This window comes from Haliaeetus albicilla, chromosome 17, assembly GCF_947461875.1.
Source record: "Haliaeetus albicilla chromosome 17, bHalAlb1.1, whole genome shotgun sequence".
In the NCBI taxonomy this organism is placed as follows: domain Eukaryota; kingdom Metazoa; phylum Chordata; class Aves; order Accipitriformes; family Accipitridae; genus Haliaeetus; species Haliaeetus albicilla.
The window spans coordinates 1836658-1861796 of record NC_091499.1 but is presented as its reverse complement, the minus strand read 5'-3'; the positions used below and the strand labels follow the sequence as shown (position 1 = coordinate 1861796).

The 25139-nt window shown below is 37.8% G+C and overlaps 1 protein-coding gene across 1 annotated transcript in view; it reads left to right on the top strand.

The window, feature by feature from the left end:
- EYS (eyes shut homolog) overlaps nucleotides 1-25139 on the top strand; it is a 938397-nt gene that overhangs the window by 569033 nt on the left and 344225 nt on the right. Inside the window, exons 30-32 of the mRNA XM_069804576.1 lie at nucleotides 7972-8096; nucleotides 12933-13057; nucleotides 17851-18100. Of these exons, the coding sequence (XP_069660677.1) occupies nucleotides 7972-8096; nucleotides 12933-13057; nucleotides 17851-18100 (500 nt within the window). The remainder of the gene's footprint in view (nucleotides 1-7971; nucleotides 8097-12932; nucleotides 13058-17850; nucleotides 18101-25139) is intronic.

Here is a 25139-nt window from a genome sequence, read left to right as displayed (position 1 = left end):
GACAGAGCTGGCCTGTTACAGTAGAGCAGTTAACTAGATTTATTTTGGACAGAAAATGCAGATTTGAAAAAGAAAAAAATCATGACTAATGTCAAAAGAGATTGCACATTTACAAGACTACTTTAGCTGAGACAGTTGCTCAGGAGAGGTGCTTTTCACATTGATATGTTATTCTGCCCAAAGTCCTAATTACCTAACGGAGAGGTATTAACAAAACATTACCCCACTCATCAAGGTCAACACTCATGAAGAAAAACTGATGTCCCAAACAAATTTCATAGGGTAGACTGGTCCATAAAGTTCATTGATTTTACCAGGTTGAATGAGTCACATCATAGGCAGGTAAAGGTTACAGCATAAATGCTCTCTTATAAGTACAATTGCTGTTAATCATTGCTCCCAGAGAAACCTAATAAACTTCTGTGTTGTAGAAACCATGTTTTTTTCTGAACCTTAGATCTCACAGATATACAAATTATTCATAAGCTCTAAAAGGTCACAAGGCAGATGAAGAAAGAGAGGAGGAAAAGGGTACAGATAAAAAATAGACTCAAAAGATGAGTTACAAAACAGACTCAAAGAGCGATGAGTTACAACAGGATATGAATTAGAGTTGTAGGGAAAAATTTGGCTGACATTTAAGTTCTTGCAGATTTTCTCCAAGGCTGAAAGTTTACTCACATGGAAGAAATTTTACTATGACTGCAGCTATATTTGTCATAGATCAAAATCCTTCATTTAATTCTCTTAATAAATTATTAATCAATCCCTCTGGAATTGTTTTAAATGTAGTAGTAGAAATGTATTCATGCCAGTAGCCCTTAGAATGCAGAATTAACATGAAGTAAAACTTTGACAACAGTTACTACTGCTGCTTTTTTAGAGTAGTTTTACACAGGACATCTTGGGCTTTTGTTGAAAACTTCATCTAGGAGTTGAAGTCTCTTACTGATTTACTCACTCTTTATATGGAAATGTGTTGGCAAGAAATACAAATATTTTGGCAACCCCAAAATTGTTATTGCAAAATTCAGATTAGGCTTGAATAACTCAATTTCTGCATAAAATGCTTGAACAAGTCTGTGACGTTCCCTTACCTCTTCTTTGATGAATCTTTCCAATACTGATATAAATATGGAATTTCTAATTTGTATAGAGGCAGTTGTGTGTTTGTTTAAATAACTGCAAGTTGTTGGTTTTTTTTTTTTTAAAAAAACCCTTACGTACTTATTATATAACAAGCTAGTAAAATAACAGCTTCTTATTTAACATAATTTTCAGGAGCAGAGCAATTGTAGGGATGTTTCAGATTTTTCTACAGTTAGTTTTTTGATCGATAATCATTAATACAAGAGACTGTACACAGCTGAGTTTATGCTGAAATAAGCAGACATTCTGACAGATCCTTCCTCGGTTGTGTTCTGATTCATTAATAGATTCCTCTGCTGCTTTTTTACTTTTAATCTAAAAAAAATGATTGTTGCTTTGATGTGGACATACTGATGTTCTTAGGTTCAATCTGACGGAAAAATAAACTACTTCATTCTCCCAGTGTAAAAGTTCTCTGAATTTGTTACAAGAAGTGTGTATTTCTACCTTATTATTAATTGATAAATCATAATGTCCAACTTAACTTAAAAAAAATAATTAAGGTATCCATATTTTTTTTAATTTGGTAATTTTCCCTGCTACATTGGCTATTTTAATTATTTGATATAATGAAGAGCAGGAGTGCAGACCTGGGTTCAGTCTTATATGGGCAGCAGGTGCTGCATTAGATTGTTAAGTGTTATATATAAAGCAAGGATGTTTCTTATTACTAATAATTAGCCCAGTTCTGATCCACTGTATAGCCAGCTTTGGGGCAGGATGTCTGCAACACTGTGAGACAGGGCTACTTAAATCAGGCAGGTGGCATTTTCTCTGACCTTTGATTGATAAATGTTACAGTTTCCTGTAGTTCTGTAAACCTATCGATATTATAGTAGTAAATGCTTAAATTGTGGTTTAAGATTACTAAATCTGTGAATGTTTCTTAGGACCTGATTCATCTTTCCTAAGTAGGTCAGCCAAGCCCATATAGACAACATCCTATTAACTCTGCTGTCTTTCTGTATCTGTACCACTTTCTTAGGTTTAAGCGTCGATTCTTCATTATCTTAATGGGCAGCCCCTTAGACAGCTAAGCCCTCATCCTAAATGAGTCATCTTTCTTCTAGCCTGAACTGTGTAGCTAGGCCAGCTTCACGCTTGCAGATTGCTTTTGTGCCGAGTCCATTACCGGCCCGTTCTCCAGCCCCTTTCCTGCCCGTTCTGAATATTGCCTCGCTCACTCCGTTGAGATGTCGTGGCTGCTTTTTGCAAAAAGGCCTTCAGTGCATAACCCTGCCCGCTGCTGTTACTGAATCGCAGTACCGCAGAGCCTGGCGAGGCAGGAACAAAGAGCAGCTTCTGCCAACCCATGGGGACTCATCATGAAAACCATAGTCAAAATGATCTTGATAAAGCTAGAATGCTGTACCTGACAAAATGTATCTTCCCAGCTGTCTCGGGTTTGCGTGGCCAGGTGTTGGTAGTGGGGGGGCTACAGGGGTGGCTCCTGTGAGAAGCTGCTGGAAGCTTCTTCCCCCATGTCCGACAGAGCCCATGCCAGCCGGCTCCAGGACGGACCTGCCGCTGGCCAAGGCTGAGACCATCAGCGACAGTGGTAGCGCCTCTGGGAGAACAGATTCTGTTCTTGCTGTTTCTTGATAGCTTTTTCCTTTTGTCCCAGAAATACGATTCTGAAACCCATGCTTTACTTTTTAAACTTAACTTCCCTTTTCTGTTTCTTGAGCATCTCTTCTTGTGTTCTAAGATGCACTGGTGTTTGGATCTTTGTTCAGCCTGTATTTCCCTACCCTAAGTGTTCCCAGCCTCTTGTTCTGTTAGTGTTCTTGCTCTCTCAAATGTCCCATCTGACCTCTCTCAAGACTTGGCAAAATACTTCTTGACGAGCAAACTCATCTTTTACTCACTATCCATCTTTTCTTTGTTCATATCAGCCAATAGCCCAAAGAGCAAGCATAAAGAGGAAGCACCTTTAAAATGATCAGTGGACTTTGCTCCTGCTTTAGGAATTTTGGTTTGGAAGTGCCTAAGATGTTACAGTTACGCTTCAGGATCATTTTGACTCACAGGTTTCCTAGATAGCTTGGGATTAATTTAGATATAAGATAGGTCTTACCAGGTGGTTGGTGAAACTGGCCACTGATTCTAAACCTGCACGTGTATTTAAGAGGCAGTTTAGACACTTAAGAGGCATATATGCCTCTTCCTTTCACTTCTGTTCTCATTGTGCTACTTACTTAATATAGGTGCTACTGAAACAGTGTTTGTCATAACCAGGGCAAATGCCCATTAGCTTCCTACAGGACCTTCAAGGTCGTCTTCATGAACTCCTGCATTCATTGTAGAAGACAGAGTTTCCATTCCAGCTGAGATGAATGGGCAGTGAGGAAAGATTGCAGAATTGAAAGTTTGCAAGTATCATTTCATCACAATTTGCAGTTCATGTCAGATGCAGGTTGAAAACTGCAAAGAACTGGCTCCTACAGATACATAGGAGATTTAATGGTGACTAGTTCGCCATGTTTTTATGGAAGAAGGAAATGAACTGTCATCTTCTACACCACACTAATCCTCAGCTAAGCATTTTGCTGAGATGCTTATTCCCATCTCTGTTCTTAACTGCAGTGTGAAAGTACTGAAGTTACATTCTTGTGTTTCAAATCCATCCAATTCAATAGAATCTTTTCAGTCTTCTGTTCAGCTGTTGCATTGGCATATGCCCAAATTAAGATGATCACTCCTGATAATGATTGATATAAAGGTACAACAGAACAGGGACTATATTTGCACTACGTTGTGTCAGCATTTTTTATGAGAGAAAAAAGCTGTAGAGAATGATAGAAAAGAGCAAGATCTTTGCCGTCATCCCTATAAACTGGTTATAATTAAATTGTGAATGCATTATTCTTGCAGCAAATGAGCAGTACTTTTTGCTGCCTTTCAGTACTGAACTGTTGATCTTGATGTTGATACCTTTGTAAGTTTAAAAACTCAGCCATCACAGTGTATTAGCTTTCTTTATCAGATAAGCTCTAAGCTAAACCTAGACGTGCATATACTTATAAAGGCATAAATTGTTTTTTATTAAATAGTAATCAGTCTACAAGGTTTGCAGTTGTCATACCTTGATATGAAAGCTATCTAAAAGCCCCTGGTTTTCATCTGCAGAACAGTCATGTCCCAAGCACCACATACAAATGTGTTCCAAAGTATTCGAGTTAGGTTTAATGCCATTTATAGCACAAGAACTGTTTTCCATATCTACTTACACTTTCTAATTTAAATTCTATTATTTCTGTCCCTTCTAATGCTCTAAAAGAAATGGTAGAAGGGGGTAGGAATGTGGAGAGGCAGAACAGAAATACAAATTTATAAAAAAAGGAGTAAGAATGAAGTAAGGTGAAAGCGAACAAAAATTTAAGAAATTATTGAAGTGCTTGTCATATCCTAAGAAGTGTTAACTTCATTAAGACTCAAAGCATAAAATTTATTGGAATATTGGGAAATTTTTGAAAGCTGCTGACATTAAGGTGTTGTTTTATGACTTGCAAACACTTACCAGTAACATGCTTACTGCTAGTTGTTTCATAATTGCTCAGAATCGTTTAGTTAATAGAGTGCCTGCCTCTGCAGTCGTGAAGCATCATTTATATCTAATTATGCTATCTGAGCACAAGCAAACTGAACACTGTGGTATTGTAGCATTTACAAAAAATAGAACACATCAGTATGTGAAATACTTGCGATATTCTTAAATATTCTTTAAGTTCAATGGTTGTCTGACTTGGGAAAAAGGGTACCATCTACAAATTGATGTATGTGAGATTTGATTTACTGGGTATCTAAGTGCTTTCATGGGTTTATGTTTTCCACATAAATTTGAATTTGAAGGCAAAGTCATACTTTTTATAACTTTTCTTTTTCAGTGGTGCCACCATCACTCTATATGGTATTGTACACTTAATATGTAGGAAGTTTTCAGTACCAAGTTTTACCAAACATTTATTTCTACCTCAATGTCTATAGAATTAGGCCCATGGCTATATAGTTTGTGTCTCTGAAGTCTCAAGCCTTGCTGAGTAGAAAATCATCCAAAGCTCATCTGGGCTGTATCCTGTGATAGGAAGCTGATTCCATTCTGTCGATTCTCTCCATTGGAGTTATATCAATGTGCTCCACCAGTCATTCTTGCTCCAACTAGTTAGGACCACAGTAACTCTGTAAACTGCTCTTGTCTTTACTGGTTTCTACTCTTCAGCGAGTTTACACATCACATATAAAAATGTGCCCACTTGAAGCTGCCAACAGGAGAGTTCTTAAAAAGACCTTTAAGGTTTTCTTCAATGTTTTGAGTTTTACAGGCTAAAAAATCAAGCCCACTCATCTTAGATATACATAGGTATAGTTGTTCTGTCCAGAATTTTTACATAATAAATGTATATTTCTTCCAGTTTATGTTGTAAGCCCCTTTTTTTAAGTGAAATGCCTATAAACACACCGAAGTACAAGGTTAAAGTTAAATACATTTTAAACTGACCCAGTATGCCCTGTGTCTAGTTGCCTGTTTTTCCACTAGAATATTCTTTCATTATTTTATAGGCATTCATCCTTCTGATCCTCCTTCCCATATCTGGGTGAAGTCGCTCCCTTCAATGTTTTTTTTTTCTTTTCTTTTTTTTTTTTTATATGCTATGTAGCCAGTGGAAAGACAGAGGTATCTGCAGAAAATTATTTAAGCTTTCAGTGAACAGAATAATCCTCTGCACCCATTATTCCACTGAGCATATGAGAATCCTAGGGTTATTACAGTTAGGTATGTGAAGTTAGGTGGGATAAATACGGGGCTTCGATGTTTGCCAGTAGGATGAAAGGCCAAACTGTATCTTATCAGTTGATTTTGCTTAATGTTTTGTGGCCAAAGAGCTATACAGGTGGCCTTACAGCTCACTCTAATATTAAGCCTTATCTGTGGTTTTTCTCTCACACATTATAATTAGATATTTGAAAATAGTAGTGTGTGCTTCAGTTTGTACATTTTCCAAGCAGTGTGCCATCGCTGTCATCTGCAGTTGATGTAGACTTTGGCAGATCTGTTCTGCTGTCATCGTCTTGGTAGATTCCAAATTCCCGTTACCCAGAGTGTATTCCATATAAAATGAAACAAATATGTTCTAATAGTCAAGGCAGAAATAAACCAAAACATAATTACCGATGCATAGCATAATGATCCTGCAGGACGTGTTTCACATACCTGTTCCATGGACCATCCTCCTCTTTTGCTTCAGGATCTGGAACGCTAAGGTGGACACTGCAGATACTTCATTCTGATGACGTGTTGTATTCACACAGTGTAGCATCTTGAGGAGTAGGTGACATGACTGTTCTAGTTTACTCAAAGGTAGTTTGTTAATGTACTCATCTTCCTGTAAGTGGGGCATGAAGTTGTATGCTCTTCTTTAGAGCCAAGACAACATACAAGATGTGCACCACCCGGCTGCTAACGGGTTTAACCCCAGCCAGCAGCTAAGCACCATGCAGTCGCTCACTCACTTCCCCCCACAACCAGTGGGATGGGGGAGAGAATCGGAGGAAAAAAAAGTGGGTTGAGATAAGAACAGTTTAATAGAACAGAAGGGAAGAAACTAATAATGCTAATAATAAATAATAATAAAATGACAATAATAATAAAAGGGTTGGAATATAGAAAACAAGCAATGCACAATGCAATTGCCCACCACCTGCTGACTGATGCCCAGTTAGTTCCCAAGCAGTGATCCCCTCCAGGCCAACTCCTCCCCCCCAGTTTATATACTGGGCATGACGCCACATGGTATGGAATATCCCTTTGGGTCAGCTGCCCTGGCTGTGTCCTGTGCCAACTCCTTGTGCCCCTCCAGCCTTCTTGCTGGCTGGGCATGAGAAGCTGAAAAACCCTTGATTTAGTCTAAACACCACTTAGCAACAACTGAAAACATCAGTGTGTTATCAACATTTTTCTCATACTGAACCCAAAACACAGCACTGTACCAGCTACTAGGAAGACAATTAACTCTATCCCAGCCAAAACCAGGACAAGGAGCTTTTGAATACATTGTCTCATGTGAAATATATCCATGTACACACATCTCAAAAGAGTAAATGCTGTAAATACCATTAGGGGGCCTTGTTTTGCAGAACATATGTGAGTATATCTGTAAAGCTGTGTGTATGCAAGGATGTGTCTCAATAATGAGATCAGTAAGATTTCTGAGCTTCATTAGAGGCCTTGTGAGTCTGTTTTTGTCAGTTGTATAGTTATATGTTGAAAGCATATGGAACTATTTTGGTATTAATGATCACATAGGATTTACAACCAGGAAAATACAGAAGAGTTTTTTCAAGATTACTAGTATTTGATAACTAGAATGATAATGAAAGCATGGTCCCTGAAGGTTACCTTTTATGCTGTACTTACATTTAATGGTGCAACATTTCTCAACGAGCAGTTTTCCAAACATAGACTGCAGTTACTTAGCTAAATAAACTATTTTAGTAGACAAACAATCTCCCAAGAGTACATTAAGAAGGGTTTGTACTCACCTTGATAGAACCAGTAAACTGTAACTGAGACCGTTATGTTTGATTATGATCCAGATGTGAAATTTGTGGATGGGTTTTGCCGTCATAAATCCCCTAAAAGATCACCGTGGATTACAGTGTGAAACTTGGAAGAGTTCCAGTAAAATACTCCTTAAAACAGAAAGGAATATATGAGATTGTGTCTTGTTAATGCTCATAATTTATACAAATTGTTTCCACACACAGTGTATTTTATATGATTGTTATGCATACTATAACACTTTGGAATGTTGTTTGCTTCAGGTGTCTTGCTGGATTTTCCGGACAGTTTTGTGAAATAGAAGTTAATGAGTGTAATTCATCACCTTGTCTGCATGGCTCAACCTGTGAAGATCATATCAATGGATACACTTGTAAATGTCAACAAGGTAACTGACACCTGACAGAACAATCTTAAACAATGATATTATCAGTGTTACTACTGAGAAAATTGGTAAATTATATGCAGCTCTTTATTTGTATATAACCTATAAGGTACAAAAAGATTAACTATGTCTTTGACAAGCTTTTTGAATGAAATCTAAAGACAATTAACTAATCTAATAAGCATGTTAGAAAGACTTAAAACTAAAACCAGCTCATTAAGTGAGTCTGAAGAATTATCTAGAGCTAGGTTTATTATGTATGATCTTTACTAATGTAACTTACTGACCAAGCAGTCAAGTAGGCACTGTATAGCGACTAGAAGATTTAACTAGCTACAGAATAAGATTGACTGAAAAGAAATTCTGAACATTTAAACTAATATTTGTTGTTGTTGTTGTTGTTGTTGTTGTTGTTGTTGTCACACATAGCCATGCTTAGGTCTGCTGGCTGGGATGAAAAGAAATTTTCTGAACAATTATGAATAGAATGAAAACAAGCACTTTCTGAAAAAAAGTGGGAGCTGTTTTCTTATGCTGACACAGAACAACTTAAACAGGTCTTGTGACTTAGGAATGTATAAGAGTTTTAGTATTTACACAAAAGCAAAGGTCACAGTCAGCCTGCATTGTCACACAATCAAAAATTTAATCTGTTCAGGACTACTCACTGTCTTCTGTCATGTCTATTAATAACTGTCTCCTGTCATGTCTATTAATAAAGAGCCTTTTGTCAACATAAGTAGGGTATAAATAACTTCCTTGAAGCATACTGCTTAGTAATTCGGTTACTCTTAATTTAAGAATTATACTAGTACCTACCTCCCGAAACTTTAATTTTTCAGTTTAAGTCTATTGTTTCTTACTGTACAGACCTGCACTGCTGAATACTTTCTTTGATGGTACTGATCCAAGATTTCCTAGTGATTATTTTAGAGATTATTTAGATACATTCTGGAAGATAAATATTTTATTCACCCATGATATCTTCATACACCTGATCTGCTTATTCTCTTTGTACTGAGGTATGATCGCTTGTTGGTTTTGATTTACAAGCAGTAAGATCTTGCTAAACTCCTGAAGCCAAGTGATCATATATGTATTGCACAAAACTTTTCTGCAGTCTTTCTAACAATCTGTTCATGTAATTTTTACGTAGATTAGTATCCATGCGTGTTCTTCATTAAAAAGAAAGCACATAATGAATTGAATATTAGTAAAACCAGATTTTATTTTACATATTTTTTTCATTCTGAAGCGTCCCTAGTGCAGTTTACAAAACTATATGTGACAGATTTAAGGAAAAAAAAAAAATGTATGCAAGGTACTGAAGCAAGAGTGTGTGTGTGTGCGTGCACGCGTAATGAGAGTCAATATGGACAGTTTATTCATTTGTTTAATTAGTACTGAGGAATGATACTCTAATACGTAAGACTTAAATGGAATTATCTTTGGCTTACTAGACCCTAATTAGTTTTAGGACTAACTTGCTGTCCTAGTTTCAGCTGGGATAGAGTTAACTGTCTTCCTAGTAGCTGGTAGGGTGTTGTGTTTTGAGTTCAGTATGTGAAGAATGTTGATAACACTGATGTTTTCAGTTGTTGCTAAGTGGTGTTTAGTCTAAAGTCAAGGATCTTTCAGCTTCTCATGCCCAGCCAGCGAGAAGGCTGGAGGGGCACAAGGAGCTGGGAGGGGACACAGCCAGGACAGCTGACCCAAACTGGCCAAAGGGGTATTCCATGCCATGTGACGTCATGCCCAGTATATAAACTGGGGGGGAGTGGGGGCGGGGGGATCACCGCTTGGGGACTAACTGGGCATCGATCAGTGGGTGGTGAGCAATTGCACTGTGCATCATTTGTATATTCCAATCCTTTTATTATTACTGTTGTCATTTTATTAGTGTTATCATTATCATTATTAGTTTCTTCTTTTCTGTTCTGTTAAACTGTTCTTATCTCAGCCCATGGGTTTTGCTTCTTTTCCTGATTTTCTCCCCCATCCCACTGGATGGGGGGGAGTGAGTGAGCGGCTGTGTGATGCTTAGTTGCTGGCTGGGGTTAAACCACGACACTTGCTCACAGATTAATTTTTTTATAGCAATGTTTTTTAATGTTTAAGAGATACTCAGGAATCCAGAAAGACACTATACTCCTGATGTATGAACCACTGAGTGAAAAGTTTCTGGACTTTGCCATACAGAGGGTCAGAATTCGTGATCATAAAGGTCCTTTCTGATCTTAAAAGTCTGAGTCATGACCTGTCTTCAGTACTCTATATCTTTTTTCCTCTCAGCACAGTTACCCAATGGAAATTCCATGTGGATAAAGCTGTATGTCCCCTCACTCTACCTGGTACTGCATATGGCCATATATCACTTTACCAATACAGATGACTTAAAAACTTAAAAGATATATATTTTTTTATCATTACAGTGCCTCACACAGAATACATTGTTGAATTCAAAATTTTTCTCCTCATTTTTAAAGCTAGTAATACTTTAAATGTATTTGAATATAGACATTTAAAAATTGCTTGCCAGCCAAGGACTGTAACTGCTGTCTCTATGCAACTGTATATGGAAACGCTTGGTATAAGTAGAAGCAGCTTCTCTGGGGCCTTGGAACTCACTCCTGCTGTGAACATGTTTTAAACACCTTCCAACCAAAGTGTGAGCTGCCTTTCTTTTACATTGCTTTTTATAATAGCATTCACTAGTAGGGGTGAAAGATCTCTACATTATTTCTCCACCAGAAAAAGACACAGAGAAGGAACCACATGTATTAGGTATATGGACCATGGCTATGTATCTTGTTTTTTTTCAATTAATGTGGTATTTTCAAATGTTATTGGAGTCTCTGAAACAGCTGAAGAGATGAGAAGGTTACAGCTCAGAAAAGGAGTGAATTTGGAGAGGCAGGGGAACCTTTGGAAGGAATAGCTTTTTTGAAAGTTGCACAACTGAAGAAAGGCATTAGAAGATAAAGAAAAAATATCTTCCAGAGACAGAACGTAGAAATGCTTGAAAAAAACTGCTTTTGTTGCAGGCTACTACTATTCACATATGATAGGTCTTGGATTTCTCTGCTAAGCTTCACCTATAGAAACATGGAGACGGGATTGAGTATTTTTGAATCTGTAAAGGCAACTATGGGAAAGAACTTTCCACAAGGCAGAAAGTCTGAGATACCCAGCAACAGATCCACAGTTGAAATTTAATGAAATGGAAAAGGGATAGCGGCAAGACAGAAGTAGGAACATGGCAGATGATTGCAGCTTTCCAAAAACCTCCAGAGAACAAAATGAAGCATGTGGTGACAGCATGTGATACCAGAAAAGGAAATTGATTTAGCTCTGACAAATCCATTCTGTAATGGATCATGAATTTTGTCAGCTATTGTCCCAGTAGCAGGCCCATACCCTTAGAATAATGGATGCATGTGGCTGCAGCTGCAGGCTGTTCAGGTGCAGAAGCAGCACCGAGAGATGTAAACTGTGTTCGAACAGCGTCTCAGACAGCTCAAAAGCAACAGCAGCAGCCACTGGAACTAATAGCGGCCTCACAGCTGAAGTCTTTAGCTGGGGCAGGCTGCACTTGTAGCAGGGCAGCTAGAGCAGGACTGGAATTAACTGGTGGGTCCGTTTGGTGCATGCTCCAAGGCAAATGCAGGACAGGGGCAGCTAGACTTGTGTCAGCGGAGGACTGCTGGGTTTTTTGGGGGGGTTGAGGGGTTTTGTTTGTTTGTTTGTTTGTTTACAAATGGGAAAACTTAATTGGAGAAATAACCAATCTGTAATATGTGGTGGGAGTATCATGGCAGAAGGTCTGGTGTTCTTCAATAACTAGCCATCTTTTACAAAATTCTGGGTTTGTATTTACCAAGCAAATGGGCTGCTTCGAGTTCAGCTTAGACTCCAAGGAGCAAGTTCAAGACAGGCTCAAATTACGTGATCTAAAAACCAGCTTCCAGATCAGCTTTTGGCCTCTTAATTTATGGGTGTGCTTAGTTGTAAAGGAGATTTTTATAAGAAATTCGTATTAACAAAAATGCCAGTAATCTGACTATTGAAGTATAAGAACATGGTATTCTGATGGTATTCAAACACAAACCTGTATTTGCTCAGAAATTGTCCTCCTCATTGATCTGGTACAGTAATCTGTCTCAGAGTTTCTCTTTGAAACTTCTTCCCTTTATTTTATTTTGTGTAACTGTAACTATTTTCATCTATCTAAACCTCCAATTTTTCTTCCCCAGTGTGGCAATAATGCACAAGTTTAATGAACAGGATAAAAAGGTCAAAAATTAATATAGGCAATTCCATATCCTTTCAGTTTAAATTTTGGGAAAAAATAGAGCTTTGGTTGCAATATGCAGATCTGGAATGAGATAAGAGATTTCAGGGAGTGTTTTACCCTTGCCAATTCTTCACCACAAGAGAGAGAATGATACAGATAATTCCGTAGGTGAAGGGCAACCCGTCGAGTCAGTTAATTCAGTAATGAAAGAATATATTCAGGTTTTACTCTTGTTTGCTTACTAACGTCTCTACAGAAATAGATGTCGGCAAATATTAACTTCCCTAATGGATGTTCAGTAGAGTATAATTGTAATGTCCATATAGTTTGGATTGCATTTGTTTATTGTTAAACTATTTATACTCTTTTTTTCTACTTTGAGAAACCACAGCCCAAACCAGTTCATACCCATCCTGTACTATGTATTTATGTATATGTGAAGATTGATTATAGTTACCCATAGCTTTTTTTTAATTGACACTTAGGAAATGGATTTAGATTTTAATGGGTCTTGTTTTAGCTTTGTTTTGTTTTTTTCCTGACAGGATGGGAAGGCCTCCATTGTGAGCTGGATGTTGATGAGTGCATATCCAACCCCTGCATACATGGCATCTGTGTTCAGAAGGACCCCAGCTTCGGTTATGCCTGTTTTTGCAAGCCAGGATTTGTGGTGAGATGCTGACATTCTTTCTTCTCCTTCCCTTAACCTGACTAGTCATTGTTGCACAGAAAACACTGTATGTAATCCCTTTCCTTTTTAACCTCACACACATAAAACCTGGCCTTTCTGAAAAATACCATATTTTAGTAACTGTTCTTTGGGTTTTTTGTTTGTTTGTTTGTTTTACTAAGAGGAGCTCTAATATTCCAGAGAATTAGTTACCTAATACCCATAAAAAGTGGAAAAGTGTGAGTGTATATAATGGCTTTGTCAGTCGCCAGAGTACATTAATATTTTTAAATACTAATTAGTATTTTTTACATATCAATTAATATTTTTATTTCACATACCACTTACTTAGTATTTTTAATTACTAAGATAACTCATACTTGAAACTATTGCATACAGACAGATATTTTGAAAACAAGTTCCCTGAAACTAAATCAAACAATTCCCTTGAATGCTTGACCCTGTGGGCTTTGGTCCTATGTTTTATTCTCTCTGTTTAACATACCAAAAGAATCCTCTGCGGGTGGCTAAATGCCAGTGCTGTATTCATCTAAGGTTGAAATTTCCATGCTGCCACCACCTTTTTATGCCAGGTCTTTTTGTAGTTGAAGAGATGCAGTTGGTACCTCCAATTTGAGCTTGTGCTTTACCTCATCACGCTTCAGGTTTAACTTAATAGTATTATCATTTAATACTTTCGGTTTAGTAACAGGGAGAGGAAGGAGTACATGATTTTTTTGTCTTACTTCAGTAATTCTTATCTCTACAACTCCAAGCTTGAAATTGTTATATGAATACCTTTTCTTTATAAATGATGACAGGGATGCTTCTTTTAATATTTATGCACCATTTATTTGGTGTATTTATGTCTGTAAAAGGGAAGGAGCAGATTATTGCTAGTAAGATTCAGATTTACCTTCATAGATTCTCTGCAACCAAGTCAAGAAAGAAATGAGTAGCTTTTCAGACGTTAGCCAGTTTCAGGGCTTCTTTCTACAGCAGAAGATTCTCATTTATGGTCAATGAGGGAAGAAGCAACAAAGCAATAAAATGGAAAAAAAAGTTTTTCTAAAAAGTAAAAAAAAATATTCTGTCTTCAGTTCTTCTCAGGCACCATATTAATCTCTGTCCCATGCCCATTCTCTCAAGGAGATCCCCAGCACATACTAGCACATGTCGAGGAGCACAAGTGGGCTGCTCCACAAGGGAGGTCAGGCCAGGAGCCAAGGGTCGCAGCAAGGTAGGCAGGGGCAATGACCTTACCGGCGAGGGATGGAGTCACACAGTACCCAAACAAGGACAGCAAAGCAAGACCAGTGATGGTGGTAACCATCCAGAAGGTTCTTCCAGAAGTCCAGGTGCTGCCAGGCAAGTCCGTGATCACAGAGCAGGTTTAAGGTCAAGCCAGGAAGTCAAGGCAGCAAGACCAGGTCAGGATCAGCAAAGTACTGGGCTTACTATAGCAGGCTTTAGCTTTATTGTTAGCTCAGTCAGGACCAAAGGCAAGGGCCTGAGCTTAAATGCAGCTTCTGAGCTCAGGTATGAAGGCCCTAGATGAGACATCTCACACATCTTTCTCACAGTTTAGCTCTTTTCAGTGCAGGCTGATCCAAGGTTGCACAGCTGCACCGTATCAGAGCTGACCTTGAGCACAGGGAGCTAGACCTGTGAGTGTGAGGGAAGAGGTTGCAGAGATGGACTGCAGAAAATTATGAGGCTCATCAGGACCTTGACAATGATATGTTGAAGTCCGAAATACCAGAAGACTGTTGTGTTCATGCTCTTATCACAGGACATTTCTAAGTCCTTCTTCACACCTTGCCCCCCCCCCCAGACATTCACAGTGGAATTTCCAGTTCCAATCAAACTTCATACCCTGCAGGCTGGCATTCAAAATAAGGTCAGGTGATGATGAAGGATATATCGGTTGAGGGACACAGACTTTTTATACGGAAAACAGTCAGACCCTCATGTTAAAATAATCTCATTTTGTTCATTAAGTATTTATACTTATCCTACATGAACAACTGTAACGGAGAAGATCAATTACACTATTTTTTTAGTATTTATTTCTCACAAAAAAATCTTCTGAATGCCAGATAAAACCACCATACGGCAATCATAAAATCTGTATAAAGAAATTATTTTTTCACTCAGTGCAAAATTCATTGGTACAAGTCAGCATAGCATGATCCTGTAGAGACCAAAAGTACAAATAAGTCCAAAAATGAGTTAAAAGGAGGATAGGTTCATTGTTACTCAAATTACTCTTCTGAATGTTACCCTGGCTTAGGGAGTCTTTGAATTACTCATTGCCAGAAGTTGGAATGGTATATTTGGCGAATCATCAGATGCAAACTCTGCTTGTTTTCTTCCTGCATTCTTCCCCAAATATTCATTAATAGCTCACTGATGATGGAGCTAGGTAGATTTTTGTCCCATGGGGGCAGCTCTTCTATTAGTACATAGCTTGGGCGTTAACTGTACAGTATTTTGCAGAACAAGCCCTTACAGAAGGAAAAGTAACAAACCTTTGAAGTAGCTGGAATTTAAGATGTGTTGTCTTTGCTTTTATTCCATTATTCACTGTTCCATCTTCAGTCCCTCAGATTCCACTATGCTTTGGAAAGTCCACAGTAGAGAAAGAAAACATGGAAAAAAAACCAGAAAAAAGTTTAACATAGCTATCTTCAGTATGATGGATAAGGAGTTAGGGTCTAAACATCTGAAGATGTGTATTTGGTAGGCCCCTGATGGGCTCTGGTTCCTCACCCTGAGTAAGTGTGAGGTGGAAACAGTGGAACTCCCAGAGAAATAAGTATTCAAGGAACTCCAGCTACAGTGTGTGTTAAGTAAATCTTCTGTAGTCTGTATATGTAATGCTATCTGAAGTATGGATCGTAAAGTATGGATCATGAAGTTTCTCATAAATTTTGATACAAAGAGCATAGCCAGCAGTATATGGAATAAATGTTTACTTTTTACATGGAAACATCTATAGACACATACCTACTTTTAAATACAAATCCACACCATCTGCCTGCATGGAAACTGTTAAAGCATTTACAGACACTTTCAAGGCCATCAAAATTATCTATGACTATTTAATGTACCCTTCATGCACAGTGGAGGTTATCCACATCTGCTTTGTTTCTATGAGTCATAAAATCATAATCAAACGCTCTTCACCATTGCATGCAATAGTAATAAAAATGCACTAATTTGTCACAGGGAAAGTCAGAATGAAACATAAGTTTTCTAGGATTAAGAAAGATTATTGGACAGAAATATTACTCAAACTGATCATTTGTGCTATGTGTGGAATTAGAAGAGAGCAAGGAGGAAATGGCTTTTTGTCACTGTATGGAAATCTGACATAGAAATTGGCCTGCTGTTCCTTCGTGCTTTGGAATACCGATACAGTGAGTGATTTTATAAGGTGCCATGAATTTACCAGATCGCTCTTTTGCTTGCCAAAACAAATTAAGAACTTGATGGAAACAAGCATGGATGTATCTAAAGCATTCAAAACCCCTCAATTTAACCTCTTCCATTTTAAACACTGAATTATTTAAAGCACTTGTAAGAAAAGTAATTTCAGTTTCTATGTCTGCATTTCTGCATCTTTCTCTCTTGCACCTCCTATTGTTCCCTAATATCATAAGTGAATTTAATAGAGTTGATCGAGATCTCAGAAAATGCAGGCTGCTTCAAGTTCTGTGTGAGTCGCTAGCCAGGTAGACAAGAGAGACTATTTCAGCATCTTGTCAGAGAGGAGGTGTGCAATGAGCACATGCTTATTGAGCGTGAGAGAATTTACTGGGATTTTCTTACATGGGCCCTGCTGCAGGAGAAGCTTCAGTCAGAAATTATATCAAGATGGTATGTTGTCAGAGATGCACATCTTTCAGGGATGATACTGTACATATTTTAAATAGCTATCCAGATATGTAAGATCCTTCTAGGTTAGCTAAGTTAACTGTATCTCTTCACATAGCCCGTTAGTTCATTACAACAGAAGTGAAAATAAAATGAACCCAGGCCTGGCTTCAGCATATATTTATTTCACACTTCAAGAATGCATTTAATTCACACAATTATTGCTGTAAAAGAAATGCATTATTTCTTGCCTTTTTTACAGACCACTGAATATGAACGTTTTTAATTTATTACTAGGAAGGATATTTCAGGATACCCATGAATTGTTAGTCTTGATAAAAAATAAAAAGTGAGTGCCAGGTCAAATTTGAGACTGCCACTACATTTCTTCTTTTTTAAGAGTTGTCTGTGAACTTTATGTATTAACAAGGCACTGTGTGAAGATTTGGTAACAACAGGCAACAAATACTGAGCTTCAGTGTACAAAAAGAAAGAACATATTAACCTGACAATCAGAACAAACTGTAGGTTTTTAGACAGCTGAGTCCACTGTACAGAGTTTTCTGTGTAACTACATGCTGACTGAAGATTATTATTTTAACCACTTTCTGTTACTTGTGACAGTACTATCTTTGATACTTTGCAATTACAAATCTGTGGGGAAATTATTTTTATTGATAACTTGTAATACTAAGACTCAAATTATCATTTAGTTAAAATTTAAAATATACATCTATACTATTAAATTAGTTAAGCAATATTTTCCACGTGATTAGATTTGCTTTCAAAAGTGTGGACAGTTTAATATAAGCAAACAACATTTTAGAATCAAAAGAAAGCAATAATTTGAACTAACATGACTATGAAATGCAAATTGCCTTCAAAAATTTTTTTTTTTTAAAATTCTCTTTCAGGGACGAAGCTGTGAGCTTAATTACAATGATTGCCTTATACAGTCCTGCTCCACTGGGTTTCTTTGTGTTGATGGAATAAACAATATCACCTGTTTACCTACTATCCCCCAAAGCAAGAAAACTGTCACTGAAGTGGCTGAAGTGCTTCCTGCTGAGATTTTAGACAATGACCTTCCATCAGCCCTGGCTGTGTCTATGGAACTTTGGTCTAAACATGCTTCTGATTTTCATACAGGAGAGGTGTCCCAAGGTAAGTAGAAAAAGCTTCTGAGTAATGCATATATCAAACTGCTTTCCTTGTTAGTGCTTTTTAAATGGTAAGAATATTCAAAATTCATTAATTTTCTTCTTAAGAATGTTGTTTTCTAATTCCTGTACTACCTTCTATTCTTTTGATTTAATTCATCATCCTTTCTTAATTGCATTTTTATGTAACTGGAAAATTACTCTTTTATCTCAAAAGAATTTTTCCCAGCATTTTGCACATCCAGTAAGGAAAAATGCACTTCCTTTTAGCTTGGTTTTCAGTTTGCTTTGCTAGAGTGTACTATTTCATATGCCTCATATCAAGCAATCTCATTCAGCAGTCTCTGACCCTAATGCCAATCTTCCCTTATTCCTTGGCTAGTCAGCAGCAGAAAGATAATTTGCCTTACTCCATGGGGACTTTGATTTTCCTTTCCTAGTTCGCATGTTTTCTGAGGAGTGCTTCCTTTTCTGCGCATCTAGATGTTTTTTCACTAAAAATATCTGGAACAAGCGTCTCAACATCTCTGCCATTCTCACTGTTTATAGTGATGGTTTTGGGAAGCCAAAAAATTGCCTATCCTGTTATGTTTAAAATATTTGAAGAAAAGTCAACACTAACAGGAGTGCAGCATTTTATTTTGAAGATTGTACCTTCACTGTGGCCTGTTCATTTTACTAAAGCTAGTATTATACAGATAGAATGTGTATAAGGCATCCTCTTTACAGTTAGTTTCAGAATTTTTTGCTTATATATTCTTTCAAAGTAATTACTTGTATAAGAAATAAGCCAGGAGACCTATTTTTTAATTTGGGTAAATGAGTTTTACTGAAAGCTTGATTTCTGTACAGACTAGTCTTTTGGGGATATACCTAAGCTTTTGTTGCATTCTGAATAGGTAATATTCCTTCTTGATGTCAGTAATGACACTGAGTGAAATGCAGTTAGTAAATGCAATTACATCTGTGTGTCTTCCAAAATACCATGTCAACTAGTTTGCTGATGTTCTCAATGGATAACATTTGTAATTCATTCATTTTACATTGATTCACAGTAGCAGTTTGATTTAGAAAATTTAATACTTCTGTTCTGAGCAGTGCCACTTCGTCTGATGTTGGCCCTCATACAGAATATGAATAGTGGGAGGTTTGCATTTACTCAACTCTTGAGGTCACTAACACTGCTTGTACACTTTTATTAAGAATATGATTTGCAGAGTTGTACTTGTCTGCTATATAATACTTTGGTAAGACTGAATGAGGTTTTGATGGCCATGTAATTTCCTGCAGGCTCAGTCCAGAGCCAAAGTTATTAAATTTTTTCTTTTCTCTTATGCGTTTTTTTTGTTTGGTTTGGTTTGGGCTTTTTTGGTTGCTGTTTAGGGTTTTTTCCCCTACATTTTTGTCCTTAAAGGTCTGAAAAAGGTAGGTATTTTCAGCTGTGAGATACTTCTGACCACTAATTTGTCTAAACTGAGCTGTGGACTACGAGGACTAATTGCCACTGGAGAGTTTTCAACAGTATTCAGCATAGCAACCTCAACAGATGTTCTCTCTTCACACTTTCTCAGTTCTGCTGTTCAGGTCTCAGTAAAAATAAAAGTCTAATATCACACTTGTACCATATGCAGCTACTGATACTTCCATAGATTTAAGGTCGGTACCTCTTCCCCAGCATAATGATGATACAATCTTGTTTATCACTAGTTCCTTAATGACACTTACTGTTTTCCCTACACAAGTTTCATCATTAGAGCAGCACCAGACTGTTGCTTTATCTGCCACAAACATGAATTCAGTAATTAGTAACATACCAGGGGCTGAAATAGAACTAAATAGCGAGTCATTACTCTCCCATAGATTACATTTTACAACTGATTCTACAAGTGCAGCTTCAGTTCTCTCTAGGTTTCCTTGAAAGGGTCCTGAAGAATTGTCAGGTGTCTTTTCAGCATCAGAAGAGCAGTGGAGATTACAAAGTCTTTCAATAATTACTCATTCCCCTACTAAGATATATATTTAAAAGCAGATGTCTTCCCTTAATTTGTTAGTTAGTCATGAAACTCAAATGCAGACATCTCTTCCTAGTGAATATCTGGCTATTACCACTTCATCCATCAGCCAGAGACTCACAAACATCAAATCACAGTCTGCTGATTCTTTAAGTGAGTTAAGCCAAATATGTGCAACATGTTCTATGGCTGGAATAAAACTGATGAATTCTCAGACCAAGTTCTGTATAGCAAACAGCCCCCATTTTATGAGATGTTTTGGATGAACTCAGTGATATTAACCAGCTGGTACACACTAATGGAAGCTACTGCTATTACTTTTGGGTATTTATTTTCTTCATCTAGCAAAATAACATCATCAGTGGAGTTCACAGAACTGTCATCTTTGCATCCCATTACAGGAAATACACACACATCTCTGACTGATAGAATTGTCTGTTCTGCCTTTTCCTTGACAAGAATCAGATACTCATTTTCCATACTTTGATTCATATTGTCTGACTGTTCTTCCTTCAAAGACCATCTCTTTATAATCATAATTTTCATCACTTACATCCTTTAAAGAGACAACTATAGACTTGACAAAATGATTAACTACTATTAAGCAGCTAACAACAGAGGAAATTCAACAATTTCTGGAGACAAAGCTGGATGATCCAATTATGGAGATCTGTCATTCATTAAGTCAGGGTACTTTCTTAAACATTCAGCTGAGTAGTGTATCTTAAGAGCTACTTTTAACCCACATAGTAAATCGTAGTTCTGAGTTCAAAACACATGTACTAATAGATGCAGGTGAGACTCAAAATATTGTCAAAAATAATCCGGTCAAGTGTTCTTGATGTATATCTTCTTCCTACAAAAACTTCAGGTATAGACTTACAGGTATAGACAGATACCCTGAAAAGTTGTCATTATTTGAATCTTCTAGTGATGAGTTATCTTACTTGTTTTTATCTGCACAAGCCTTGTCTGTGCAAACAGAAATTTGTAAAATGTTAGTGACGAAGCATTTATCTTTACATACCTGCTATCCTACTTTAAGTTCTGCCTTGCAAGAACATTAGCAACATTGTGCGGAAACGTATGAGATGAGCAGACACTACTGCTGTGCATAAGGAACTCCTCATGAATCTAAACACTGTTTTACCTGGACTTCACAGTATATCTGCAGTGGATTCAGTTTCTGGCCTTTATCAGCTGATATTATCTTTTGAGTTTCTCATTTCTATTCAGACAACTTTTTTGAGGTGGTGGGGTGTTTTTACACAAAGATAAAAGTGTCTGTCAAGGTTGCCAGGTGCTTGAAAGGGATTTATTGTAATCAGGCGGCAGCCTGTTCAGTGGATACGGCACCTGCTGCTGTACCTGCCACAGATGGTTATTCTTCAGGTTCTGCCACACAGGCTGCTAGATCAATACAGAAGCAGGCTGGAGGCTGCTATAATGCTGGCAGGCAACGAGCAGCTGAACAGATTCACTTCACTACAGTAAAGTTTTCAGGATTTTGGGTGTAGCTTTCATCATACTTACATATAAATTCAGGAGGTGTCTCTGTGGTTACAGTATATGAGTATTAACATTTTTTAATGTAAAATAGGTACAGAGAAAAATGTATTTTTATCTCTTGAGAGAATAATTTTTATATATAATATAATTAACTTGCTCCTTCTCATTCCAAAATGAGACAGATGACGGCTACATTTTTTTTAAAACACTGCTTTTGTAAGAACATTACAACTCTCTCAGAAATAAAGTCAGGGAATTAAAAGAACACACAAAACCCTATGAATTCTAGAATTAAATATTAGGGATTATTGATTGGTTTAGACTACATTTTTATACTGTACTTCTATAAAAATACTTTCTACAGAAGAAATACCCAACCAGCCAAGGAGAGATTTTTTACTTTTCTTGCTTTTCATTCTTTGCTTGGAGGTTTGTCTAGGAAAAAATGGTTTTATTTCATTGATTTAAATCACATTAAAAAATTAAAAAGGCTTCTAGACATGAAAGTTACGCACAAAGGTGCTAAAAGACAAGTAAAACATTTTTTTGGGTATAGAATAACAGTTGTTATCCTGTGAATACTTGTCCATGTAGATTTCATTCTCCATCTGCATACATAAGTACACAGTACACAGATCAAATTCTTTCTGCCAGAAGTGCCTCCTGGTACTGTGCCTGCATTCATGAGGTCAAGTTGTCTGAGCATACCACTCTGGATTCCCAAATGATCAAGGTATGAATCAAAATGGAAATAAATCTCAGGCTCCACATCTAGTGGATAACTACTGGCTTAAGAAAGTTCCCTCAGAAATAGCAAAGAAAAACATATCTTAGGTTTTAACAAAATCTGTTAATATCTTCTTTTTCTTTTTTTTTTTCTCCTTACTCTTTGATACCCTCAGCGTGAAATAACTTTGCATGGATTATGCCATACACTTTCCAAGTGTTTCTTTCAATGCTTGTGACTTGTTTGGCACTAAGTGAACTCTTTGGGGTCCATAGTAATGTAGTTGACCACCGTCCGTTTCCTCTCTGAAAGTGGGAGGCCCAAATATACCAAAAAGAATAGAGTTGAAACATACTTTCCTTTCACTTTTCCTGTAAAAGAATCATGGAGATTTATCTCCTAGTCCTTCCTCTTAAAGAGACTCCCTTAGAAAGCAGAAAAGGGCTTTAGAGCTCACTCCTTGAGTGGAACATTGCTTGGGAGTTAAAGGAAATGGGTATTGCGGCCATGATTCTAGTATCCATGTGTTCAAAATGCATGAACACACGTAAGTTACAAGGTACACAGAAAGAGACCTAAAAGGCAATATCTTTCAATATCTTATTTTCCATGGCTGGATTTTTTTTGTAGTGGGAAGAATAGATGAGGAGGGACAGTGCGTCCCTGAAAGTAATGTTTGGCTTTGTGTTGATGCATAAGCAAATCTATGCTTTGTTTAATGGGAGAAGTAGGACTATTATCAAGTCAAATGAGAAATGCTCTTGGATGAATAAGATCCTTAATACACTGGCATATCCATAGTAGAAGAAATGTGTGAAGCTGTTAAACCTGCTGTACACTTTTGTGCTTACTAGACTTTCTGTATTTATTCATAACCCATATTACTAGTACTTGGGAAAAAAGTCTGATGATTCACCATCAATAACTTGCACTCTGGGGAAGATGGGTACTACATACTTTTTGTACGTTTTAGTATTGTTATTCTCATCTGACAATGAGTTCATACATTACAGCAAGTTCTAAGAGACTTTAAAGTAGCAGGGGCCTCCGAAAAAGGGCTGTGAGAGATGGGATCTTTTTGGCAGAAAAGTATATTCTTTGGTTCGGTCTCCAGGTATGCATTTCAACTAACATACCATTGCTTGTGGCAGATAATGTTTTGTAAATAAATTTGTTCTGAGAGAAATACATGTTTGTAGAATAGCTTTTATTGGACCAGAGGGAATGATCTAAGTTCTTCATCACAGAAATATCTCTTAGCACTCTGCAAAGTTCTGCATGCATGCTTAATATCCCTATCCGTAACAGGACCATGCTCATGTTGATGTGAATATTCTCCTGATCTCAATTATAATAGCAGAAGAGCTTCCATCTGCGTGTTGAAAGCTCTTCAACATGAAGACAGTAAAAGAAACTTTCTTTAGAGGTAGTTTCCACAGGTATCCAAAGATCTTTGAAGACATGTAATGATTTGTTCACTTGGTGCCTCTGGTCTAAATTATGGAGCTCAAACATTTTCTACTACCAGCTTAAAAAATAAGCCCATTTTTAAAAACGCAGGGCTGTTTGGGGAAATTTGGTCTGCACATTTACAGACCACTTCTGTAGTAATGCCTTCCATACAGGCTATCCAGCAGCAAAAGTCAGGCTAGGGAAAATGCAGGCCATGTGCTGAATGAGGCAGGGAACTTAGTGCCAAAGGACACAAACAAGGCCAAGGTACTCCGTGCCTTCTTTGGCTCATTCTTTACAGGTGGGACTGGCCTTTGGGAATCCCTGAGACCAGTGAGAAATTCTGGAGCAAGGAAGACTTGCCCTTGAAGAGGATGAGTAATCCTTTTAATAAAAATGGGTATACACAGGTCCATTGGACCTGATGCAGTGATGCTCCCACAAGTGCTGAGGAAGCTGGCTGAAGTCATTGTGTGGCAACTCCTGATAATCTTTGAATGGTCATGGTGATCAGGAGAGGTTTCTGGTGACTGGAAGAAAGCGTATGTCACTCCTGTCTTCAGGAGGGGCCAGAAGGAAGATCCAGGGAACTACAGGCCAGCCAGCCTCACCTCAATTCCCGGGAAGCTGACAGAGCAACAGCACAGGAGGAAGGAACAAGAGGGTGATTAGGGGTAGTTGGCATGGAGCTAGGAAGAGGAAATAGAGGTTTACCAGCCTGACAGCCCTCTGTGAAGAGGCGGCTGGCTTGGTGGATGAGGGGAGAGCAGTGGATGTTGTCTGTCTCAACTTCAGTGAGGCTTTCAACACTTTCTGCCATAACGTCCTCACAGACAAGCTGACAAGGTATGGACTAGGTGAGTGGACAGTGAGACGGACGGAAAACCAGCCGAACCACCAGGCTCAAAGGGCTATCTATGTTCAGCCAAACAGCATCCTGGTCTACATTAGGGCAGGTTTTGAGACCAGGTGAAGGGAGCTGATTCTTCCCCTTTGTAAAGCACTGGTGTCGTGAGACCATATCTGGAGTCCTGTGTCCATTTCTGGGCCCGGTACAGGAGAGACATGGACTTACTCGAGTGAGTCCAGGAAAAGGTCATGAAGGTGATGAAGGGATTGTAGCATCTCACATATGAGGAGAGTCTGAGGGAGTTAGGATTTCTTAGCCTTAAGAACAGAAGGCTCAGGAGGTGATCTTACCTTATCAGAGGAACCTTATAAATACAGAGCCAGAGACTTCCCAGTGGTGCCCACTGACAGGACAAGCGGCAATTGATGCAAATTGAAATGCAGGAAATGCTTATATTTTTTTTCTTTCTTTTTTTCTTCTTACACCGTTAGGG